Genomic DNA, 24,797 nt, shown 5'->3' on the forward strand with positions numbered 1-24,797 from the left:
ATCCCTGGGCAAGTGTCCTAGATTGTATAAGAAAGCAGGCTGAGCAAGTCATGGAGGGCAAGCCAGTAAGCATCACTCCTCCATAGCCTCTGCATCAACTCCTGCCCACAGGTCCTTGCCCTGACTTCCCCGGATGATGAACTACAAACTCTGAGCTGAAATAAACCCTTTCCCCCGTCAAGTTGTTTTTGGTCATGACATTCCATCACAGCAACAGAAACCTAGCTAAGATAGTTAGGTTACAATCTGGGTGGCGCCTAGACATTTATACCACGTTGTGCATCCTGGGCAGGGGTTAGGAGAAGGTAAGGCTCAGAAGGCCCTGGAGCAATACAGGTGAAGGAGAAAGGGCATTGAACACCTGCTAGAAGAGGGACCTTAAGGAAAGAGCAGAGTCTATGCTGGTTTTTAATTCACTTGTAGGGTTTTGTAACACAGGCTAGTCCAGAACTTGGGAGCCTTCTGCTTCAGCTTCCCAAGTGCTGGGATCACAGGAGTGCACCACCATATCCAATGTATGCAGTTGTTTTCAGGGACACTTTTCTATGTTTTCTTTGGTTGATTTATTTTTTATCTTATATGTATGGGTAATTTTGCCTACGTGTGTGTGTGTGTATATGCATATGTGTGTGTGTGTGTGTATGCACCACATGTGTGCATGCACCACATGTGTGCCTGGTACCCACCGTGACTAAAAGAGAGTTTCAGATCCCCTAAAACTAGAATTACAGATGGTTGTTAGCCACCATGTGGGTGCTGAGAGTCAAACATGGGTCCTCTACAAAAGCAGGTAGTGCTCTTAACTGTAGAGCCAGCCGCCCCCAGTTTCTATTTTAAAAGACAGGGTCTCGTGTAACACAGGCTGGCCTTAAACTTCCCGTGTAGCTGAAGATGCCCTTGGAATTCTGATCTTTTTGGTTTCACCTCCTAATACTGAGATTACAGGTGTGGGCACCATGCCTAGCTTATGTGATGCAGGGAATTAAACCCAGGGTTTCATGCGTTCCAGACAAGCACTTTACCAACCGAACCACATGTACATTCTGTAGAGTGTGTCTAACTTCTAGAAAGAAGTCAGTAAACTCTACCTTCCTGGGGACTCCTAGAAACTCAGATTTCTTTGCTGGTTTGGAGGAAGGTGATCAAGGCTCAGGTAATGAGCCCTACTTGAAGATGGTCTTTGCAACGGCAGCTACAGAGAGTCCAGGTGCAGTTGGGTTTACTAATTTTGTCGGGTCTGGAGACCTGCTTCTCTCTCCCACAGAACTCAAGATGGAAGACACTGAGGATGTCGCAGTTGACTCCCAGATCTCTGCAAACAACACAGTGCTCCTACGGCCGCCGCAGGCTCCCTCGAGGACTGGCTAGAAGGAGAATTAAGAGAGAGAGAGGCTGCATGCTAGGTCCCCTGGGACCACCAATCTTTTAAATCATGTTCTTTGGCTGTTTTTCTTTACTATTTTTATGATAACAGTGTTTGTCAAATGATATTTAGAAAATGCAGTAAACATTCAAAGAAGCCAAGAAAATCCCTCTGTGGTCTCGCTGTCCACTCTAAACATATTTCTTTCAAAGTGGATTTGTTCTTTGCATAGATTAGGGGAGAAGAAAAGGAGGGAGGGAAAGGGGTTTTTAACATAACTGGCTGCACTTCCCTGAAGCACTGTTTTCAAGGCATTGGGGTTAATGTGGTTTTAAAAGGCTAGGATGGCTCGTCTTAGAATTACTGAACAATTTTATGATGTTGGTAAAAACAAAGTTGACTCTCCTTTATCCTGTCAGTAGGAATCACCTCCTCTGACTCGCAGCTCCTTTCAGGGTCCATGCTTGGGGAGAAGGAGAGTAAAGCAGCAATCAAGATGCATAAAGGGGCTGTTGGAGAGGAGATTCATCAAGAAAGAGGCTTCTGGTCTCTCAAGTCTGAAACCCTGAGTTAATCCCTAGGACCCACGTGGTGAAGGAGTGGGAACTCCTGAAAACTGTTCCCTGACTTCCGTGTTTGCACTGTAGCACACAGGTGAGTCCCCACCCTCAACACACACACACACACACACACACTCACACAAATAAATAGTAATATTTTTAAAATTAAGAAGATATATAAAGATATAGTATAGGCTTGGTGATATCATGCTTATGGTGAGTTCCAGGACAGCCTTGGCTATATAACAAGATTCTGTCTCAAAAGAAGCAAAAATAGCCATTAAAAATGTGTAAAGTTGCTGGGCAGTGGTGGTGCACGCCTTTAATCCCAGCACTCGGGAGGCAGAGGCAGGTGGATCTCTCTGAGTTCGAGGCCAGCCTGTTCTATAAGAGCTAGTTCCAGGACAGGCTACAGAGAAACCCTGTCTCAAAAAACAAAAAACAAACAAACAAACAAAAAAGTATAAGGCATATGCTAGTGTGTCTTCAATACTTAAATAAATTATTAAACTGGGAATCATGGTTTGTGGCTGTTATTCCGGTGTGTGAAAGGTTGGAGCAGGAAAATCATGAATCTAAGGCCGGACTGGGCTATGCAGCAACACCCTATTAAAAAAACAAATAAAACCATCACAGGTTATTAAACTTGAGTTTCTTAGTCAACTAAATAGACCTACTTCTTATTAAAGGTAGAAGAGGTTTAAAAACACACAACAGGCTTAATCACTTAAATTTCCTAATAAATGTTCTGCTGTAATACAGTTGGGGTAGAGATCACTGGTAGAGTGTGCTGCGTATACACAAGGCTCTAGGTTTGATTCCCAGCACCAAAGACATTCACACTTTTAATCCCAGCACTCAGCAGTGTCAAAGGCAGGTGGGACTCTGTGAGTTAGACCAACCTGGTCTGTGTAGTAAGTTCCAGGCCAGCAAGGGTCACATAGTGAAGTAAGGCTCTGTCTCAAGAGAAAAAGAAAACCCTATTCTAAAATGGATTCAGATTTTACACAACTTCATATTTAGTAATTTTTTTTCAGATATAGTAATATTTTATTTATGTTTTATAAATAAAGCTTGCCTAACGATCAGAAGGTAAAACTAAGCCCCTGAAGGTGAGATCATGGTGTCACATACCTTTGATCCCAGGATCTGGGAGACAGAGGCAAATGGATATCTGTGAGTTCAAGGCCACCCTGGGCTACACAAGATCAATGCAGAAACAGATCCAGGTGGTGGTGGCTCACACCTTTAATCCAAGCACTAGAGATGAATATAAGGCAGGATGAGGCAGGAACTCACTCTCTTTCATTCCAAGGATTTCTTAGAGCTAAGAGCTCTCTAGTGGCTCGACTGCTTTGTTTTTCTGATCTTCAGGTTGAACCCCAATATCTGTCTCTGGGTTTTTATTATTTGTGCTACACTCAAAGATTAACGATGGGTTAAATCGGAGGCAGGACTATCGACAAGGAACAAGGAGTATTTCAGTTACTTATCTCAAGTGAGCAAAGGTAGAAACAAGCCTCATTTTGCAGCAGCCCCAGAGACAAAGGAGGTCTCAGCTCATTTTTCTCAATGCTTTTGAGAAAACATTCTCTGCAGAATCATTAATAGTCACAACTGTAAGTTTTTGAACCTGTGGGCTTTTGATAAGTATTTATTAAAACCTAGAAGGCTCCATCATCTCCCTAACAAATAATTATCCTATCCCATAATTTTTCACCTTTCTTTGATATGTGTAGGTACATGTAGGGTATGCACATGTGTGTGCAGATGCATGTGTACCTGTATGTGGAAGCCAGAGGAGGATATCAGGTGTCCTGATCTATCTCTCTACTTTTTTCTTTGAGGCAGAGCCTCTCACTGAAAATGGGGTAGGGTGGAGGCCAGAAAACTCCAAGGATGTCCCTGTCTCCACCTCCACAGGGCGGGGGTGGGAGTGTTATAGGCAGGAGGTATGGCCCTGCCCAACCTTTTGAGTGCTGGGATCCAAACTCAAGTCCTCTTACTTGTATAGGCAGCATTCTTACCCACTGAGCCATCTCTTCAGCCCCAAGTTTCTACCTTCCTAAATAATCTTTATAGCTGACACGCTCAAGGGCACCACACTAAGCAGTTCCCCCTACGCTTTCAGAACCTGGACTGCATGACCCTACTTTAATCTTTGTAGTATTCAGCTCACACAACAACGCAACCATCAACCCAGCTTGATAACAGGGTTCTTACGTTTTGAAGCTGGGAAGATGGCTTAGTGCCTGCTGTGCAAGCATGAGGACGTGAATTGGGGTCCCCAGCACCCCTGTAAAGGCTGAGCACAGCAGCAAGTGTCTGAAACCCACTTTGCTGAGGTGGGGAAAGATTGGGGGCCCCTGGGGGCTCTTGGGCAGCTAGTGCTAGCCAAGTTGGTGAGCTCCAGATTCGATGAGAGACTTGTCTCAAGAAATAAGATGAAAGGGCCAGGGATGTGGCTCTGTTAATAGAATCCTTGCCTAGCATCCACGACACTTTTGGTGTGATTCCCAAAACCACATAAAACCAGGCATGGTGGCACACACTTATAATCCCAGCACTTGGGAGGTGGAGAGAAGAGGATCAGAAGTTCAAGGTCATCCTAAGCCAAAGAATGAGTTTGAGGCCAGTCCTTCACTACACTCTGTCTCTGAACACATAAATGATGGAAAAAATAGAAAAATGTACCCAATACACTGTCTTGCTCCCATCCCATGGACACAGCCACAAACAACTCTGTGAGTTTCTTATATTTTCCAAAGTTTGTCATGGAAACGTAAAACACCCACCTATGGGTGTTTCTTCTCTGGCTCTGCCCACCCTGTGCTGGCGATCAAAGCCAGGGCCTCATGCATGCCAGGCAAGTGAGCCCCCCTCAGGCTTCACCTGTTTTTTCATATACATACTGCAGAGAAATGTTATTCTGCACTTCACCCATTTTGCTTGCCCTTATGGATACATCTTGGGAGTCATCCCACACTGGAAATCATTCTGCTTTTAAAGCTTTTTAAAATTTAAAGAACTCTATTAAATGTTGCCTCCTAATGTACTCAGCCAGTTTCGCTTGTGATGGACATTTGGGGTGTCTACGGTCATTTGCCACGCCAGTGATGCTTTGTACAAATGCCAGTTTGCATTACGTGTGTGTGTGTATCTTTGGAGATGTTCCAAAACATACATATGGTTGGCTCAGAGACTGCATACCCTAGGAGCGCCGAGAGGGAGGCCGTGTTAGCCAGACTTTCATCACTGTGGAAACACCTGACAGAAGCGGTGGGAAAGAGAGGATGATTTCTCTTGGCTTATGGTATTCTGTCCTGCCTCCTAGTTCTCACCTCCTCCCCAATAGCCCCACCACCTGGGATCAAGCCTTCCACGCAGGGCCCTACGGGGGACATTTTGAATGCCAACTAGAACATTCCATCGAGGCTGATGATCATCTAATAATGCAAGAGGCATTTCAGCCGTCTCAAGATTTCCCAACAAGTTCAAGTCCAAGGTTTCCCTGCTACCTCAGGTGAGTTCATGTTATGAATACCTGTCCCAAACAGAACACAGGTTAAGTACTGTCGACACACAACAGCACACAGTCCACATGCCCTCAGGCTAGTGAGTGGCTCAGCAGGTAAATGGTTGATGCCAAGGTTGAAGACCTGAGTTTGATCTCAGGGACCCACAGGGTGGAAGGGGAGAAGCAGTTCCTGAAAGCTGTCCTCCGACCTCCACTCCCGTGCCACGGTGAGTGTAATACACGCAGACTCACACGCACTTAAATATAAACAATAACAAGTTTGAACATATTCCACATTTGAGAGAAACTTCTCACTCTTGTTTTAATGCTTTTTAGCATTACTTTTGTTTGCATTTTATTATCATATTTGTATGATTATATGTGCATGTATGATGCAGGGCCACACATGTACTACTGCATGTGTATGGAAGTCTGTTCTTGTCTGTTTTTCTTTGTTTGTTTATTTGTTTGTTTTTTCGAGACAGGGTTTCTCTGTGTACCCTTGGCTGTCCTAAAACTCACTCTGTAGACCAGGCTGACCTCGAACTCACAGAGATCCACCTGCCTCTGCCTCCCGAGTGCTGGGATTAAGGGTATGTGCCACCACTGCCTGGCCTCTAGTTTGATCTTCTATTGCTGTGACAAACACCATAACCAAAAGCAGCTTGGGGAGGAGAGGGTTCTAGTTCACAGTCCATCCTCGAGGGAAGCCAGGGCAGGAACGGAAGCAGAAATCATGGAGGCGTGCTCCACAGGCTTGCTTTCGCTCAGACTCTCCACCGCCAGCTTTCTTACATAGCCCAGACCCACCTGTCCAGGGACGGCACCACCTACAATGGGCTGGGTCTTCCTACATCAACCAGCAATTATGCAAATCCCCGCTAGAATGTCCAGTCTAGGGGCCAGTGCCTCAGTCGAGGTTCCCTTTCCCAGTGTGTGTTAAGTTGATAGCCAAGCAATCATCACGAGGTCAGAGGGCAATATTCAGGAGTTGGTTCTCTCCTTCCTGTCTCAATCTCTCTCCATCCTTCCAGGGATCTAACTCACATGGCCAGGCCTACAAGGCAAGTCCTCACACTTGCTGAGACATCTCATTGGTACCACATTACCTTTTAAGGACATGAGACTTCTGTTTGTTTTTAGGATGTATTTTATTTTTAACCATGGACATGGGTTCATGTATGAGTGCAGGTACCCTCAGAATCTTGAAGAGGGAGTCAGGTTCCCTGGGGCTGGTGTTACAGATAATCATGGGTCGCCTGATCTAAGGACTGGGAACCAAACTTGAATCCTTGACAAGAGCAGCAAGAACTCTTCACTACTGAGTCATCTCTCCAGCCCCAAGTTATGCTTTTTTAAAACTTTATTTGAAGCCAGACAGTGGTGTCACATGCCTTTAATCTCAGCACTCAGGAGGCAGAGGCAGGTAGAACTCTGTGAGACCAGCCTGACCTCCAGTGCAAGTTCCAGGACAGCCAGGGCTGTCACCCAGAGAAACCCTGTCTTTAAAAAAAAATAAAATTTTACTTGATGTGCATAGGTGATTTGCCTGCATGTATGTCTGCACCATATATGTACCTGGTTGCCAAGTAGGCCAGAATTGGGAATTGGATGCCCGGGAGCTGGAGTTACAGGCAGTTGTAGCCATCTGATGTGGGTGCTGGGAACAGAACTCAGATCCTCTGAAGAGCCGCAGCAAGTGCTCTTAACCGCTAAACATCTCTCCAGCCCTGAGTCAGTTTCTTTATAGAATTGTTCTGACCCACAGTTTGTGACGTAAAAGTGAACCTATATATCCATTCTGCACAATTTGGAGCAAAACTTACTGCTTTAGAAGCTTAGAATTGCTGTAGCTGTTGTCCTGGTGACTCTTTCCCTTGCGACAAAAATAACGTAAGGCGAGCAGAGTTTATTTTGGCTCACCTATAAGAAAGGATACCATCTGTGACGGCTGGGAAGTCATGGCGGCAGGGGCAGAGGGCAGCTGGTCACATTGCCTCTCCACTCAGGAAGCACAGGAAAGGGACTTGAAAACCCTCCCCCAGGGGCTGGAGAGATGGCTCAGAGGTTAAGAGCACTGACTGCTCTTCCAGAGGTCCTGAGTTCAATTCCCAGCAACCACATGGTGGCTCACAGCCATTTGTAGTGAGATCTGGTGCCCTCTTCTGGCCAGCAAGCATACAGACAGACAGAACACTGTATACATAATAAATAAATCTTTAAAAAAAAAAAAAAAAAAGAAAGAAAGAAAGAAAACCCTCCCCAATGACCCACTTCCTCCAGGGAGGCTCCACCTCCTCAACATTTCTCAACCTTACACAGTGCCACCAGCTGGGCACCCAGTGCTCCAACAGTTGAGCCCATGGCGGGTATTTCACATGCAAACCAGCCAGCTGCTTTTGGAATGACACTGCTGGGAACTTGTAGTTCTTCTGTTACCCTTTCGCCAAGCATTCCCCTTGTGTTTGACTTTGTTTGGGGATTCCTTTGAACGTGATAAAAGAGGCCATCTCCTGTTGGTGGCAGCCTTGGCCTGTTTGCTTTTATACAGAAGGACATCACCAAGAAGGCTCCTTTGCCATCCGTCCTGAATAGCCTCAGGACAATCAGTCCTTTATCTGTCTGCCTAGCCAAGGTCCACCTGTGTGTCCTCCTTTATCAGCCCACATTACTCTGAGCGACACTTGCTGCTTTAGCAGGGCTAGTGGATTGTGGGTGGGGTGACTTGGGGGGGAGGGTATGAGTGCAATCCCAGTGAAAGGGAAGTGTGCTCCCAGAAATGTAAATAGTTGAGACAAAGGCCACCCTTAGGTGTCCAGAGGTGGTGGATGCTCAGCATCTGTGAGGGCAGCGACCACTGAGGGCCTGACATGGCACCAGTTGTTACTCCGGCCACTGCTTGGATTAGGGCCACTGTGGTCCTCATTATCGAACCCAGGGCCCCATGAACACCAGGCAGGTGCTTTACTAAGCTGCATCCAAACCCTAGAGAGGACGTCCTCTGTTTCACAGATAAGAAAAACAAGTCACGGGTGGGGGAGGTGGTGGCGCACTGCTTTCATCCTGGCACTTTGGAGGCAGAGGCAGGCAGATCTCTGAGTTCAAGATCAGCCTGGTCTACAAGTTCCATGACAGATAGAGTACACAGAGAAACCCTGTCTCAGGAAAAAAAAATCTCTGTATATGTCTGTAGACCTTTCTTTTTTTTTTTTTTTTTTTTGGTTTTTCGAGACAGGGTTTCTCTGTGGTTTTTGGAGCCTGTCCTGGAACTAGCTCTTGTAGACCAGGCTGGTCTCGAACTCACAGAGATCCGCCTGCCTCTGCCTCCCAAGTGCTGGGATTAAAGGCGTGTGCCACCACCGCCCGGCCGACCTTTCTTATAGGTATGAATGACTTAAATACATTGACCTACATGTTTTATGTTGTTTTGCTTGGTTGGTATTTAAATTTAATTTATTTTATTTAAAAAAAACTATCTTTTTTCATATTACATACCAATTCCATTTCCCACTCCCTCCCCTCTTCTCATTCTCTTCACCTACACCCTTACTCCACAATCCACTCCTCAGAAGGGTAAGGCACATTGCTTTGAGGAAGGTCTAAGGCCAAGGAGCAAGATATCCATCGAAAGAGAAGAGGTCCCCCAAAAAGCCAGTACAAGCATTAGTTGTTTTATTTTTTTGAGATAGGATCTTTCTATATAAACCTGGCTGTCCTGAAAGTCACTCTGTAGACGAGGCTGATCTTGAACTCACAGAGGTCCACCTGCCTCTGTCTCTCAAGTAATGGGATTAAATGCATGTGCCACCTATGCCCCAGCTGTACCCATATCTTAAACCTACAAATTAGACTTCTGAGAATGAGAAGGTCAGATATTTTATATATTCTGTTTTACTTACACATTTTACTTTATTTTAAGACTGAATCTGGCCAGGCAGTGGTGGTACACTCCTTTAATTCCAGCATTTGGGAGGCAGAGGTGGGTAAATCTCTGTGAGTTCGAGGTCAGTCTGGTCTACAAGAGCTAGTTCCAGGACAGGCTCCAAGCTACAGAGAAATCCTGTCTTGAAAAAGAAAAGAAAAAAAAAAAGAAAAGAAAAAAAGACGGAGTCTGAAGTATCTCAGACTGCTCTGAAACCCACTATGCAGCCAAGGATAACTTTGAACTTCTGATTCTCCTGTCTCTACCTCGCAAGTGCTGGTATTGCTGACATGCACCACCATGCCTGATTTTACATAGTGCTGAGAATTGAAGTCAAAGCTTCCTACAAGCTAAGTAAGCACTGATCAACTGAGTTACACGTCTTAAAAACAACTGCCAAATGCCAGCATTACAGTTCAACTGTGTACAAGAGACGAAGCACTGTTGGGACTTACTCGGTTTTGAATAGAGCCACCTCCTTTGGATTTCATAAGCTGATACTGGTTGTGTTTTAAGGAGCATGAATAAGAGTCACAAGCTCCTGTGTTGATGCAGATGCTCTTTATATACACAGACAGAAGCAAGACCTGTCAGGGCAGGAACTTTTAAAATTCTTCTCTAGTACCTACACCAGCACTCAGCAAACGCTGTTTGCAGGGGGTGAATGGGCCAATCATGGTTTGGGAGCTGGGGTGTGTAGCTTATGCATAAAGTCCTGGGTTTAATCCCCAGAGCATGTGTGTGTACACACACACACACACACACAAAGGGGAAAGCAATGGTCTAGAAGCCATGTTATCAATATGCTGAGCACCAGCAATAAGAAATGTTTAATCAGGGTTGAAGTGAGAGCTCAGCAGTTAAGAGCACTGGCTGTTTTTGCAAAGATCCTGAGTTCAATTCCCAGCAACCACATGGTGACTCACATCTATAGCAGGATGCCCTCTTCCAGCACAAAATTGATAGAACACTCATATACACGAAATAATTTTTTTTCTGAGATGGGGTTTCTCTGTAGCTTTTGGAGCCTGTCCTGGCACTTGCTCTGTAAACTAGGCTGGTCTCAAACTCACAGAGATCTGCCTGCCTTCCTCCCGAGTGCTGGGATTAAAGGCGTGTGCCAGCCACCACCACCTGGCTATAAAAACATCTTTTAAAAGAATGTTCTAGTCAAAATGAATCCCAGGCTGGGAAGATGGCTCAGAACCAGTGTAAAGACGTAGAGCATGGTGGCATGCCCTTGTTAGCCCAGTGCTGGGGAGGTAGAAACAGGAGAAACTCAGGAGCTTGTCGACCACAGGCTAAGTGAGTTGGTGAGCTACAGGCCAATGAGAGACCCTGTCTTAAAGAAAGCGAGTTGTGTTTCTGCAGATGACACCTCTGTCCTCCGCATGCACACTCATACACTCAGGCGTGAATAAAGTAAATTCCCCTGAGTATAATATACTCTGAAACATGTCATCCAAAGAACACATTGAGCAAAAATCCATCTAGTCTAATATATGCAAATACTTACAGGTGTATATACATAAAACACAGGTATGTGTAGGTACATGGGAATGAAGTCACAGTGATGTCACTATTTACAGGGGTATGACAATGAACATGAGATGGTGAGGTCATAGATTTATTTTCCACTAAAGATGAATAGAACTAACTCTGAAGCTTTGCCAAGAAAGCATATAAGCTAAGGCCATCACAGATGCAGTCGACAGCAAGGTCTTACCTGATCCCTTCTCAGAAACCATGACCTCATGGATTATCTCTTTATTTAAGAATTTTCACATTTTTTTTTATGTAGGTGTGTTTGTATAGAAGTCAGAAGACAACTTGTGGGAGTCTGTTCTTTCTTCCCACTGTGTGGGTTCCAGGGATCGAACTCAGGTTGTCAGACTTGGCAGTAAGCATCTTTACTGGCAAATCCAACTCTCGGGTTCTGTTTTCATTTTTTTGATGTACTGGGATTTGAATGTGGTAGGCAGGCATTTTACCAATGAGTTCATGCACTTGCTTTGTGTGTTTGTGTATGTGTGTGTAGTGTGTGTATATGTGCGTGCATGCATGTGCGTGTGCTTGTGTTCATGGAGGGGTACAAACGTATGTTCAGAATGGAGGTCAGAAGATGACCTGAGGTGTCTTTCTCAAGACCCTTCTATCTTTCTTTTGTTTTCCAGTCAGGGGTCTCTCTCCCTCCTAGAGCTAACCACACAGGCTAGCCTGGCTACTCAGTAAGCTCCAGGGGTCCACCTGCCGCCACCTTCTCAGTGCTGGGGTTACAAATGCATGCCACCACACCCAGCTTTTGTTTGTTTTTAAAATGTGGGTTCTGGGATGGTGCTCACATTGGTGCCCATGCTTGCCTGGCAGCTCCTCACCGACCAGAATGTCTTTCCAGCCCTTTCCAGCCTTTCCCGGTCTGTTAAGGCCGGGACTAGCTAATTACACAGACTGACCTCAAACTCAAGATCCTCTGCCTCAATCTCCCAAGTAGCGAGGCTCATGGGTGGCTCCCCACCTCTCTTAAACAGGATGCTAAGCTGCAGGGGATCTCTTACATCTGCAGAGAATACAGCAGGACAGACACCTGCTCTGAACCCAGCCTTCTGGAGCCTGACATGACCTCTGGCCTGGATGGTGTGATTTAACCGGCTGAGGTGGTGAGCTGGGCTCTGGAAATGAGTCTCCCCTCCCCCTTCCTCTCTGGAACTCCAATCCAGAGGCCAAGAAAGAAGTTTCCAAGGAGCTTTGGACAACCCTGCTGACCTGTCATTCTGGGGCCTGAGTCAGGACCGTGACAGACAGGATCCTGCCATTTTGCAAGCTGAAATTAATGAAGAAGGGACATTTCTGAGCTAAGTGAGGGACATTTAAATCGATGGAAAGAGCATCCATTTGCACAGAGAGAGGCTACAAGGATCCAAAAGGCAGAAAGCAAGCACATTCCTCTGTGATTTTTTTTTGCACACATGTGTGCACTCGTGTGTGTGTGTGTGTGTATGTGTGATTAATTAAGGGGAAGCTACCACTTAAATAAATAAAAAGAGAGCTGCATAATGATGGCCACTGGGGCCAGAAAGCAGAGTAGGAAAGGCATGTCCCCAAGGTCGCCGAGGATCTCAATTCTGCACAGCAGCAATAAAGCAGAACGGACAGTGCTGACCTTGAAGTCTTTGAGCAGAAAGTACTTGACATTCTGAGTTTTTAAGAAGGTGGTGAAGCTTGGACTTCTTTCAGGAGTAGTTTCCTTTAAAGAAAAATAAAGTTTTTGGGTACTTTAAAAAAAAAAAGACAGTGCTCATTTAATTATTCTGTTGTTTTTGTTCTTAAAATAGTCCCAGGGATGGGGATGTGGCTTAGTTGGTAGGGTGTTTACTTGACATCCTTGAAGCCCTGGATTTGACCCCTAGGACCCCACTAGTGGAGGATGGTGGCACATACCTGTAACCCCAGTACTAACAGCAGGAGGATAAGAAAGCCAGAGCTGGCTGGACGGTGGTGGTGCACGCCTTTAATCCAACACTCAGGAGGCAGAAGCAGGCAGATCTCTGTGAGTTCAAGGCCAGCCTGCTCTACAGAGCAAGTTCCAGGACAGGTTCCAAAGCTACATAGAGAAAATCTGTCTCAAAAAACAAACAAAAATCTATAATATGTAAAGATCAAATTAAAACTGGAAGAAAAGAACTGTGTGTGGTAGCATTTACCTTTAATCCCAGCACTCAAGAGGTGGTTGCAGGGGCTCTGGGAGTCTGAGGCTGTCATGGTCTACAAAGTGAGTTCCAGGACAGCCAGGGCTATTACACAGAGAAACCCTATCCTCAAAAACAAAAACAACAACTGAAAGAAAAAATATATTGGTTTAAATCAGAAAACAGTATAATTAGGACGGCAAAATGGCTTCATGGCTAAAGGAGCTCGTGGTTAGATCTGAAGACCCGAGTTCAATCCATAAGCTCCGTATGTTGGAAGGAGAGAACTGACTTAACTCCGGTTGTTCTCAGACTTCCACACATGTTCTGTGACACGTGAAGACCCACACTCACCAGTGTGCAGGCACACTCAGATGTGCACAAATGCACATTATTTTCAACATACGTATACAGTTCCATCCACTTCTTTCAATAGTTGCTACATATTACATTGTCCTGCTGAAATTCTATTCAACATCACGCTCTCAAATCACCATCCAAATATTTAGGGGACAAACAATGGGTAAAATTGAGTTAAACTTTTTATACAGTTATAATTCTTATTTCCTTTAGTTTTCTGTGGTGCTGGTGATCCAGTCCTCGTCTGTTCCAAGCATGCATTTCTCTGTTCAGCTGCACACTAAGTCCACAGATATGATCCTTATATTTTAAGAAAAGGTCTCTTGTGGCTCAGGTGGGCCTTGAACTTGCTGTGTAGCTGAAGGTGAGCTTGTAATCTTCCTGTCTCCACTTCCCAGTTTACACTCCGGGATTGCAGGAGTATACCGCCACGCCCAGTGTATATGGTGCTGGGGGCTGAACTAGGTAAGCGCTACATCAACTGAGCTACATCCCCAGCCCTGGAATCCTCGTGTTCCATAAGAAGCAGTGATTTCTCCGTGGAGCCTAGGTTTGGAGAGGGTTGGGGTTTTCTTCTCGTGCTTCTGCTCACTCCAGGCCTGCAGTCTGGAAGCCTTCCTCTGACAGACACTGCTGTTGAAGAAGCTCTGCCACCCGGGTAAGAGCCAAGCTGCAGAGTCAGGTGGATCTCAGGAGCTGAGGCAGCATTTGCTTGGACAAACTACTTCAAACTTTCTTAATTTAGGTCTCATTTGAGGCCGTGGCTCTCTGCGTAACTCTGGTCTGGTCTCACTATGTAGGCCAGGCTGGCCTTGAACTCACAGAGATCCATATGGCTCTGCCTACTACTCAGTGCGTGGATTAAAAGCCAGCTCAACTTAGGTTTTTTGACTTCTAATGGAGCTAACAAGGCTGTAGGGAAGATTAAGTACGATCCTGCTGATACCTGGTAAACTTCACCAGAGACATCTGCAAAGACAGAAACAGGGTGGGGGAATTGAACAGGACAGGTCACATGATGTGACAAGCCTGTCTCCTTAGCGCCTGTTGCCAGCTTTCCCCTAATGATTTTTTTTCCTTAAAAAACAAAACAAAACAAAAAAACCCAAAAAACTTTATTGCGAATGTCTATGGAGTATTCTTTCATTCTATTGCCATGGAAACTGGCTGACTATTTTTATCCCCTCCTCCCGCAAATGTATTAGTGTAAATTGTTTAAAAATCAGTATTTATTCATATATTTTCATATAAAATTTATTTTTGTATCTAGTTTTCCTTCTTTGCATTTAAGCTCAGCTACAGTACAGTCAAACATGCTAAGGTGTGACTGGGCTCTCACCTGAACTGCGCCATCATAGGTCTGGATTGGGGGACACCTACCCGAACACTATCACAACGTGTCTGGATTGGGGGACACCTACCTGAACACTGTCACCTCGTGTCTAGATTGGGGGACACTTACCTGAACACTGTCACCTCGTGTCTGGATTGGGAGACACTTACCTGAACACTGTCACCACGTGTCTGGATTGGGGGACACCTACCTGAACACTGTCACCACGTGTCTGGATTGGGAGACACTTACCTGAACACTGTCACCATGTGTCTGGAGTAAACTTTACAGTCAGGAAAGAGGCTACCATGCTACCAAGGCTTTGAGTGAGAATTAAATTTGCTGGGTCAGTAGCCTGACCAAGACCCTGGATGTGTTCTGCAGCACCAAACAATGAAAGTCTGACAGCATATTTCTAAAGTTTCTGGAAAATAGATTCACATCTGGAAAACTGGAAAACTCTTATTTTTTGAAAACTATTTATTTATTTAAAAATTATGTTGTTGCTGGTACCGCAGTGGTGGCATGTGCCTTTAACCTCAGCACTCAGGAGGCAGAGGCAGGTGGATTTCTATGAGTTCGAGACCAGCCTGGTCTGTAGAGTGAGTTCTAGGACAGCTGGGGCCGTTACACAAAGAAACCCTGTCTTGAAGAAAAACAAAACAAAACAAAAACAAAAGAGGGCCCAGCCAATGTGGGCAGTGCCACCCCTTGGCAGGTGCTACTGGGTTGAATGAGAAAGCAGGCTGAGCAAACCACGGGGAGCAAGCTAGGAAGCAGTGTTCCTCCATGGTCTTTCTAGGCTTCTGACTTGAGTTCCTGCCAGCTCCCTTTCTTGATTGACTTCAACTGTGAGCCGAAATAAACCTCTTTCTCCCCAAGTTGCTTTAGCCGTGAGGCTCTGTCACAGCAACAGAAAGCGCATTAGAACAAAAGGCAGGGGTTTTTAAAAATCTTTAAGATTTATTATAATTTTTAATGTGTGTGTCTGTGTTGTCTGCCGTTCATGAGCAGTGCTCACAGAGGCCAGAAGAGGGCATTGGATCCCCTGGAGATAGAGTTACAGGTATCTGTTAGCGATCTGACTTTGGTGCTGGGAAATGATCTTTGGTCATCTGGAAAAACAGACCGCGTTCTTAACTGCTGCACTATCTCTCCAGACCCAAAGATAAGGATTTTGAAAAACATAATCTGAGGCCAGATAGATGTGATGGTTCAATAGATAAAGGTCTTTGTTGCCAGGCTGGATAGCCTGAATTCCATTCCTAAGACCCACACGGTGGAAGGACTGGTTTCTGAAAGCTGTCCTTTGATAACACACATGCGAGTGTGTGTTTCACACACACACGCACGCACGCACGCACACACTCTCTTGTGCACTCACACTCACAAATGTAGTTTTAAAAGAAATTCATTATATTAAAACAAATAAAAATAACTAGAAAAAATAATTTGGTGAAAATTCTAGAGTATCTATGGAATCTCTCATTCAAACTAAAGCCAAGTTCCATCTCTTGGGAGGCTGAGGCAGATCTATTGTCTGGATCAGGAGGTTAAAAGCCTGTTCCAGGACATAGTTGACCCTTGCCCCCACCGCAAAGAAATCAAAAGTGAGAAAAAGCACAAACTGGGGGCTCCCCAGGTGGATCAAAGCTTGTGACCACAGTAACCCAAATTGACACTGTCCCTCCTTAAGTGGAGAGGCCCCAAGGGGATTCTTGGTGAAATTAGTCACGGGATCACGTGATAACATATGGTTGATTCTACACTCAGACAGGGACAAAGGCCCAGACCTCCATGATGAAGGAGGCAGAGAGGAACCTTGATGGTGCTGGGCCCTCAGAACACTCCTGGGACTTTCACAAATGCTCAGGCAACAGTACTTACCACTCCACATGCCACCTAGAGGCTGGACTGCCTGCTCTCCTCACTCAGAGCCCCACATCCCAATGCCTGACCTGCAACCTGGGGCATGGTAGAGGACTGAGGGAATCGCCTCTCTGGACCATTTCCATATGTGTTTAATTTCACACTCAAGTCAGAATGTTTTATAAATGAGGGGATGGAAGCTCAGAAAAATTAAGATCTTACAGTCAGTTTCAAATTCAAATTCGTATGCCAGTAAAACTAGTTATCCAGCTTATTGTTCAAACACGAAGCAATTATATATATATATATATATATTATAGGCTGGAGGGACAGCTCGGTTGATAGAGTGCTTGCCGGCGTGCCCAGACCCTGAGTTCCATCCCCTAGCATCACATAAGTTGGGTGTGCAGGTGCATAGCTGTAATCCAGCTCTTTGAAGGTAGGCAGGAGGGTCAGAAGTTCAAGATCATCCTGGGTTACATAGACAGGTTTGGGGCCAGCCTGGGTTTCATGAGATCTTGTCTCAAGAACACAAAACAAAATCTAGAAAAGGATTATATTATAAAATCATGGGGGAAAAATTAGTCCTGACTACTTGGGATATTTAGTGTAAAGAAAGTTCTCTTTGTCTATCATTTTAAAGACAAGAGTTTCACATAGCCTAGGCTGGCTTCGAACTCACTGTGTAGCTAAGGACAACCTTTAACTCCTGATCCTTCTGCCTCCACATCCCAAATGCTGGGATAACAGGCATGGAGCACTTATGATGTGCAGGGACTTGAACCCAGGGCACAATGCATGCTAGGCAGGTTCTCCACCCACTGAGCTATATCCCTAGCTCCTAAAAAAGGTTAAAAATCTTTAAAAAAAAAAACACTCTACTAGTGGGGGACCCTTTCAAATAATAATAAAATTGACAATTAGTCTCAAGGCAGTTTTTTAATATATCCAAAATTAAGACTACTGATGAGTTATGCCCCAGTAAAATTTGGGGTTCAAGATTATCCTGTGCTATGAATAGAGATCTTGTTGAGATATATATATATATATATATATATATATATATATATATATATATAGAGAGAGAGAGAGAGAGAGAGAGAGAGATTTTCAGTATCTCATATTTGATTGTACTCAGCTTCTAACAAGGTTGGCCCATTGATGGGATGACGTGTAATTATTTTGGACCTAAAACCTGGTGTTCCTTATGTTGTTTGTAAGTTCAGCTTTCCCTTTTGCCAGTCCCTGTTCCTGAGTTCTTAAAATCCCTTAAGGAACTTGGAAGGTGGTACACCCCTGTGGCATAGGAGTCAGGTCTGAGCATACAGAGGTCACACCTGGTGTGTCAAGGTTGGCACTTTCTGAGCGTTTCCTGTCTACTTCGTCCTGAACATGGGGCCACTGTTTGTGCAAACCTTCTGTCGCTTCTTCTTCTTTTCATTTTCACTTCTAATTTTATTTTGTTTGCTTTTGTCTTAATGGCTCTCGCGCTTACCCAGGCTGGCCTGGACATCCTGGGCTGAAGTGATTCTCCTGCCTCAGTTTCCAGGATATCTGGGGCTACACGGGTGCACCCCTATACCCTGCTGTCGTTTTGTGTGTGTAAGTGTGTGGGTAGGCATGTGGACACACATGTAGACACCAGAGCCATTTGCTTTTTTTTAAGATTTAAATTACTTTATTATTTGGTGTGTAGGATTGTTTTGCCTGCATGTATATGTGTGTATCACATGCACACAGTGCCCCAAGAGTTCGGAAGAGGTTGTTACGTGCCCTGGGACTGGAGTTACAACCGGTCTGAGCCACCAAATAGGTCCTGGAAATGAAATTCTGGTCCTCTAAAAGAGCAGTCAGTGATCTTAACCACTGAGCCACCCCTTTAGGCCTCCACTTTTTTTGAGATAGAATTTCTCACTGGCCTGGAACTCATTGAGTAGGTTAGCTAGCTAGCTAGCTAGCTTCAGTGAACTGAAGACTTTCTGCCTGTTTCTTTTCCCCCAATATCTCAGGACACCTGGCTTTTTTTTTTTTCTCACATTGTCTTTAGGGATCTAACTAAGCTCCTCACACTGGCAAAGCGGATAGGTCCTCCAGCTCCAGGTGAGCCATCCCAACTATTGCTTGTTTTTATGCCAGACCACAAAGCCAGCAAGGTCTGGAGTAGCTGTACCTCTAGGGTCTGGCTTCTCTCCTGTGGAAGGAATTCGGTTATTTGTTGACCTAATGGTGGGAATCCTTACAAAACTTCAAACAACATGACTACCTTTCAAATTGGCGTGAGATGGCTCAGTGGATAAAGGCGCTTGCTGCCAAGCCTGACCATCTGAGCTCGATCCCTGGGACCCACGTGGTAGAAGGAGAGAATAAACTCCCACGGCTTGTCTTGGGAATTCCACACAAGTTGTCCTTGGAACTCCACGCGTTTAGAGGCATGTATGCACCCTTTATTTCATTTTAAGAATTGAAGTAATTCACATACCGTAAGATTCTTGCTTTAAAAACCTGTACAGTCCGGTAGTTTTGGGGATAGTCACAGTTTTACTGCCATCATCAGGACCTCTGGGGTATCCTGGGACCACCCGTTCCAAGACAAAGCTCCTTTGTTCGTTCCATTAGCAGTCACTGCACCCCACAGAAGCCCAGAACTGCTACTCTCCCTCAGTAGTGTTCCCTACCTACCACTGTCACACACAGGGAATTGTGTTTTGTGAACTTTGGCCCCGACCTTTCACGTAATTAGTTTTCCCAGGCCCTTCTCTCTTGCCGGTGTATCAGAACTTCCTCTCTTCCCTGGCTTGGTCATAGTCTTGAGTATGGGCCACTTTAAACAAACAAACAAACAACAAATAGCAAACCCCTTCCTAGCCAGGCTGGTTTATTTATTATTTATTTATTTATTCCATCGCAACTCAAGAGTCCTAGATTCACGGGAAGGGTGACGACTAAATCTCACGATTTCCTGTTCCCTGGAATTTTCAGGATCTTCTACCTGGGACACCCGAAGCGAGTGCAGTCCCGAGGTGGCCCTGCGAGTTTCCTTCCTCAGCTCCCTGCACAAGACACCAGACTCCCTAATCCTGTTTAGGAATCTGCGTTCCCTTCTCTCCTAGGCTACCTGGTTTCCTGAAATCGGACACCGCAGAGGACAGAGCTCTCTCTATTCTTGTTTCCCAAGGAAATTAATTCAGGTATAAAGGACGGGTGGAGGAAATATTTTCGACTTTTCTTACAATTCAGAAAGGGAAAGAAATAGTATTTCCTTTGGGCTGCGGCCACGATTCTGATCTTTTATGCAGATAAAATATTTCTTAAAAAACAAACAAACAAACAAAAAAACCAAACTTCTAGGAAAATCAGGCGACTTGGGAGCTAAGTCGATGCTAAGTATCCCTTAAAGGGAAGAGACACGTGAGCAGTTTCCTAGTCTCCCCGAGTGTTTTCATCCCCTCGGTTTGGGGGTGTTTCCCTGGGGACGGCTGGGACAGCAGTAGCGTGTTCGGCAGGCTAGTGAGGCCGCCGGACTACAGGATCCACAGTCCTTTGGAAACTTGTAGTTCCACGCTTGTTGGTTACTTCGGCTCTCCTGGGGAGTGACGCTGAGAAAACAAACTCTGATTGGTCAGGACTGGGCTGAATTCTCCATTTATGGACAGATTGCCCGGCCCGAGCCCAGGCTGAGCCAAAGAAGAGTTCGGATTAAGTGTTAGTAGAGAGAGGGTCCAGGCAGGGCAGCTGGACAAGCAGTCCCGCAGAGCGCATCGGATGCATCACTAGACAGCTGAGCATCGTCAGTTTCGAGTGTGCACCAGGTCGGCCAAGTCTTGCCTCACCTAGCGTCTCGAATCCCGCCTGGATGGAGTCCCATCTAGGTTTCCATTGGCTCCTGTGAGTTCTTGGGTGTCTGGAGCTTGTTGTTTTGGCGAAGGGAACCAACTTTTGAAGTTCGCCCAGGAGACCGCGTTCCAGCTCCAGTGCCCAGGCAGCCGGACCCGAAGGAGGCGCGACCGCGGCGGGAGTCACCATGGTAAGTTGGCTGCGCCGCGTCCCAGGACGCCTGACCCTGGGATAGGGCAGGAAGCCCCGGAGCGGGGCACCTACCTTGGGCACGCCGCCCAGGCCAGGGGGTGGAGAAGGTGGACTCGGGAGTATGCACTTCTGGAGCGCCGATTTCCTGCTGTTTGCTGTAAACCGAGTCTTGGCCGGGAAGAAGGACCGAGGCGGACAAGGAAAACTCTCTGAAGTGGCTTTCTGTGCCGGAAAAGTTTTGGTGGTAGTCTTGCTGTGGCTGCCAGCTGTCGGAAGCCAGGGTGTGAGCACATCTGTTTTCACCAACACAGCCATGGGACCGGGGACCTTTTTCTCCTTCAGGGAAGGTGGGGGGCATGCCCGCGTCCCTCGGGTCCCCTCCTTTGGGCGGGCACCAGCATGAGTTCCCTGGCAGGCTGATCCCGCAGCTGTCCCCCTGGCATCGGGGAGGACCCGGGCAGCCCTGCCTGCACTGGTTATGGGCCGCGCGCTGCACAAAGGCAGGCGGGGGCGCCAGGTATCGCAGAGCACCTGGCGGTGGCCCGAACTGCTAGGACCCTGTGACGATGGCGTACAGCTGCAGCCACGCTGGCCTGGAGCCCAGGCCCGTAGGGTCCCTGTATGGGGTAAACACCTCCTGCCGAGGGCCCCACCCGGTCCCCAGCTCGAGAGGACCGCCACTCTGCTTTACACGCCACAAGTCCCCAAGAGCGCGCCCCTGGTTTTGTTCTTTCCCGCTTGGCGTTTGGGGAGTGTAGGGCATAGACTGCCTCTCCCTCTAACTCATTTGAGATTTTTGTTGCTACACGGAGGAGTCGCCGGCCCAGCCACTCTCCTCTCTCAGTCCGAATAACTTTAGCCACATCCCCTGGGCTTTGCTGTGGTGTGGTTTTACTTCAGAAGGACAAAAGCAATGATTGTATTTTGGAGAGATTGCCAGTCCACCCTGACCAAAAGAAAAGAAAAAAAAACCACCTTTTTTATTTAACTTAAAAAGTTCTAAAAACCTTCAAAGTTTCTACACTTGTTTCTCGGTGGAAGAACTTGTCCTCCTGGCTTTGCCGTTGTTTACTGATGGTGAGGGTGAAGCTTACCGGAGAAGATGCCTAACATAGGGCTCGCTTGAGAAATCTGTATCCCAGATCCCCAGCGCCAATCACCGGCAGCACAGGCCGGGCAGAGCCCACACTCAGTTCATGTGCAGCCCCTGCCCCTACGCTGTTTATTCAAAAGGATAACTGAAAACAAACGAAACCTTTAAAAGGCATACTGGCCCCAAACTTTTACTTTTTACATAGTTCAAAATTATGTTACCTTTGCCCCCGAGAGAGACTACTTCATTTATAAATAGGCTGCCTCCTTCAGTTTTGAGGTTTCAGAAGTCAGTCCACACTCACAGAGAGTACCCTGAGCTGCGGTTGGGTGGAGTTTCGCGGGCTGCTGACCGCTTGAACTTGAGCAGTGTGATAATCCTGGTGCCTAAGAATTGCTATAATTACTTTCCACGGTTCAATATTTCTTTAAAAAAAGGTAAAGATCGATGTGTGTATGTCAAGGACTTAAAAGATTCTTACTGAATTTAACTGTGTAAGTGGTACCTTTAGAAAAATGAGCTTTCCCTTGTTAACCCCCCCCCCCCCGTTTTGCGGGTAGACCCACAATTAGTCCGTGTAGCCTTTTCCAGAGACGTGGGAAAACGTCCTGGTAGTTGGAGCAGCTACTTGGTCCATCGGACATGAAGGAGGTGTGTCTTAGAGTCCGTTTCATGCCTATGTAGACAGAGCATAGTCACCCCCTCGTGGACTCCCTGCCATCAGCACAGATGGGCATGTTGTGGGCCACTTGGAGGCAATCTGTGTATCAGATATGGACGCCTGGGCCACAATTCACTGCCCAGAAAAGTTGAAACCACTGGCCATCCTGAAGTAGATGTGCCATGGACAGAACTCGGCGTGGAGATTCATTTGGATAAAATTTAAGGAATCATTTCTTCGATGACTTGAAAGTTTGAGTGGACTTATGAGCTGTGTGAAGTTGCCTGAGAACATTGACCCACATCTCAGATAGTTAGGCACCCAGTGAGTATGCTCCGTGTTTATGTAAGGAGTCTTAAGCTGAATGGAACTTCTGTGTTCTCTGCATCTGTTTGGGCCTGCCCAGTTGAATCCTTCAGCTGCTTAGGACAGGAAGGGATGGGCCATTACCCTTGGTGGGTGTGACCGAGAATTAGCATAGAGCACAGGCCCTTGGCCAGGCCGCAGGAAGAACACCTGTACTGTGAACTCTTTCCGTGTGCTTGAGTGACGTCTACACTTGATTGGCAAGCTGATGGGATCTAGGATCATCCCAGAACAAGACCTCTGGGCGTATCTGAGAGTTTCTAACTTAGGTTACTAGAGTCTGAAAGATACATTCCTTGCATGGTGGCACCATTCTCTGGGCTGGGGTCCCAGGCTCAATAAAAAGGACAATGGGAGCTGAGCACCAGCAGGTGTCTCTCTGTTTCCTGCTGCTGTACAGTGTGACAGCTGTCTCTAGGGTCAGCCGCCACGCCTCTTCCACCTTGACTGAACTATATCCTTCCAACTGTCAGCTTAGACAAGCTCTTCCGCGAGTCACGAGTCACTTTTGTCAGGGGAATTTATCACAATAAGAAAAGTAACTAAGCCGGGCGGTGGTGGCGCACGCCTTTAATCCCAGCACTCGGGAGGCAGAGGCAGGCGGATCTCTGTGAGTTCGAGACCAGCCTGGTCTACAGAGCTAGTTCCAGGACAGGCTCCAAAGCCACAGAGAAACCCTGTCTCGAAAAAAACCAAAAAAAAAAAAAAAAAAAAAAAAGAAAAGTAACTAATTGTGTAGTGTGTGTGTGTGTGTGAGAGAGAGAGAGAGAGAGAGAGAGAGAGAGAGAGAGAATGCTTTTCAGGGAGGTCTGGGAGTGAATTACATTGTCTGTACCTAAGGCCTGATGACTTACTCAGTTGTGATTAGGGATGAAAATTGACTTCAGATTCATGAATACAGTGTATAATTGACTTCTCCCTCATCAATATCAGCTATGGGACACTTGCTCATCTTGGGAAACACAGACTATATTTCCAGGTCATAGTTATTGTTACCCTTTTTAAGAGGTGGGGAAAAAAGACCCCATCTCCGCACATCAAATATTCTGTTGACTCTAACAGATAGCAGTGTGTGACTAACAATTCCTTCCTGGACTCTGGTTTCGCAGTCTGTGACAGGATAGTTCCGTGGTCTGGTTGTGTGTGGTAGACTAACACCTATGTATGTGAGTCCGCTTTCTGTTTTGGCCCCAGAACATGTGATTCATAGGGTTTGTGAACAAAATCTGCAGAGGTGATCGAGTAAAATCTCCCTTGGCCACTGTCTACGCTATATTCTCTTTTCTCTGTTGCTTATCATTCCTGAGCCACTAGCAGGGGTACCACACATGAAAGCACTGATTTATTGATTTATTTTGGGGGGACGTGGTTTCTCTGTGTAGCCCTGGCTGTCCTGGAGCTCACTTTGCAAACCAGGCTAGCCTGGAACTCAGAGATCTGCCTGTCTCTGTCTCCCGAGTGCTGGGATCAAAGGTGTGCACCACCACATCTGGCTGCAGCACTGACTTATAACTTAGGGATCTGGTAGGCAGCTGACCATGGGTAAGTTAGGTTCCTTGGGGAGGAGGTGAGTGTATTTAATAAGCCTGGAATCCATTTGGAATGTTTTCAGGGAAGTCAACCTAGCTCATTTCTATTGATTCGTTTATCAGATTCTAGACGTCTCTGGCCAAAATGACCCAATTCAAGTAAACTGGAGAGGAGGGGATAAGTTTGATGGCAGAGGGAAGGTTAAGGAAAGCTGGTTCTAAACGCTTCTCCCTTGGGATGAATGTGGTGGGCCAGCCTAGGGTTTCCCCTCTTGGAAGACAAGTCCAGTTGGACATTGGATGGGCAGAAATGAGGCAAGGGAAGGTGAAGGCCATCCCACCCCTGTCTCTGCTGAGGACTCCGCTGGGAGGAACTCCAGTGATTCTGGAGGCCAAGACACAATCTGACTTCGGGAGAGTAAAAAAGGGACACGTGACCCATGCTTACACTGACCATATTGCCAGGCTGTCTTGTTGTAGACAAGTAGCAATCTAGACCCTCGTGCTGGCTC

General features: G+C 46.2%; 1 protein-coding gene across 1 annotated transcript in view; it reads left to right on the forward strand.

Moving 5' to 3' along the window:
• Positions 1-20,298: 20,298 nt before the first annotated feature.
• Positions 20,299-24,797, forward strand: part of Myo1e (myosin IE) — a 191,620-nt gene continuing 187,121 nt past the window's right edge. The window contains exon 1 of the mRNA XM_057768253.1: positions 20,299-20,634. Within this exon, the coding sequence (XP_057624236.1) occupies positions 20,632-20,634 (3 nt within the window). The 5' untranslated portion in view covers positions 20,299-20,631. The remainder of the gene's footprint in view (positions 20,635-24,797) is intronic.

Source organism: Chionomys nivalis, chromosome 4, assembly GCF_950005125.1.
Source record: "Chionomys nivalis chromosome 4, mChiNiv1.1, whole genome shotgun sequence".
Lineage (NCBI taxonomy): Eukaryota > Metazoa > Chordata > Mammalia > Rodentia > Cricetidae > Chionomys > Chionomys nivalis.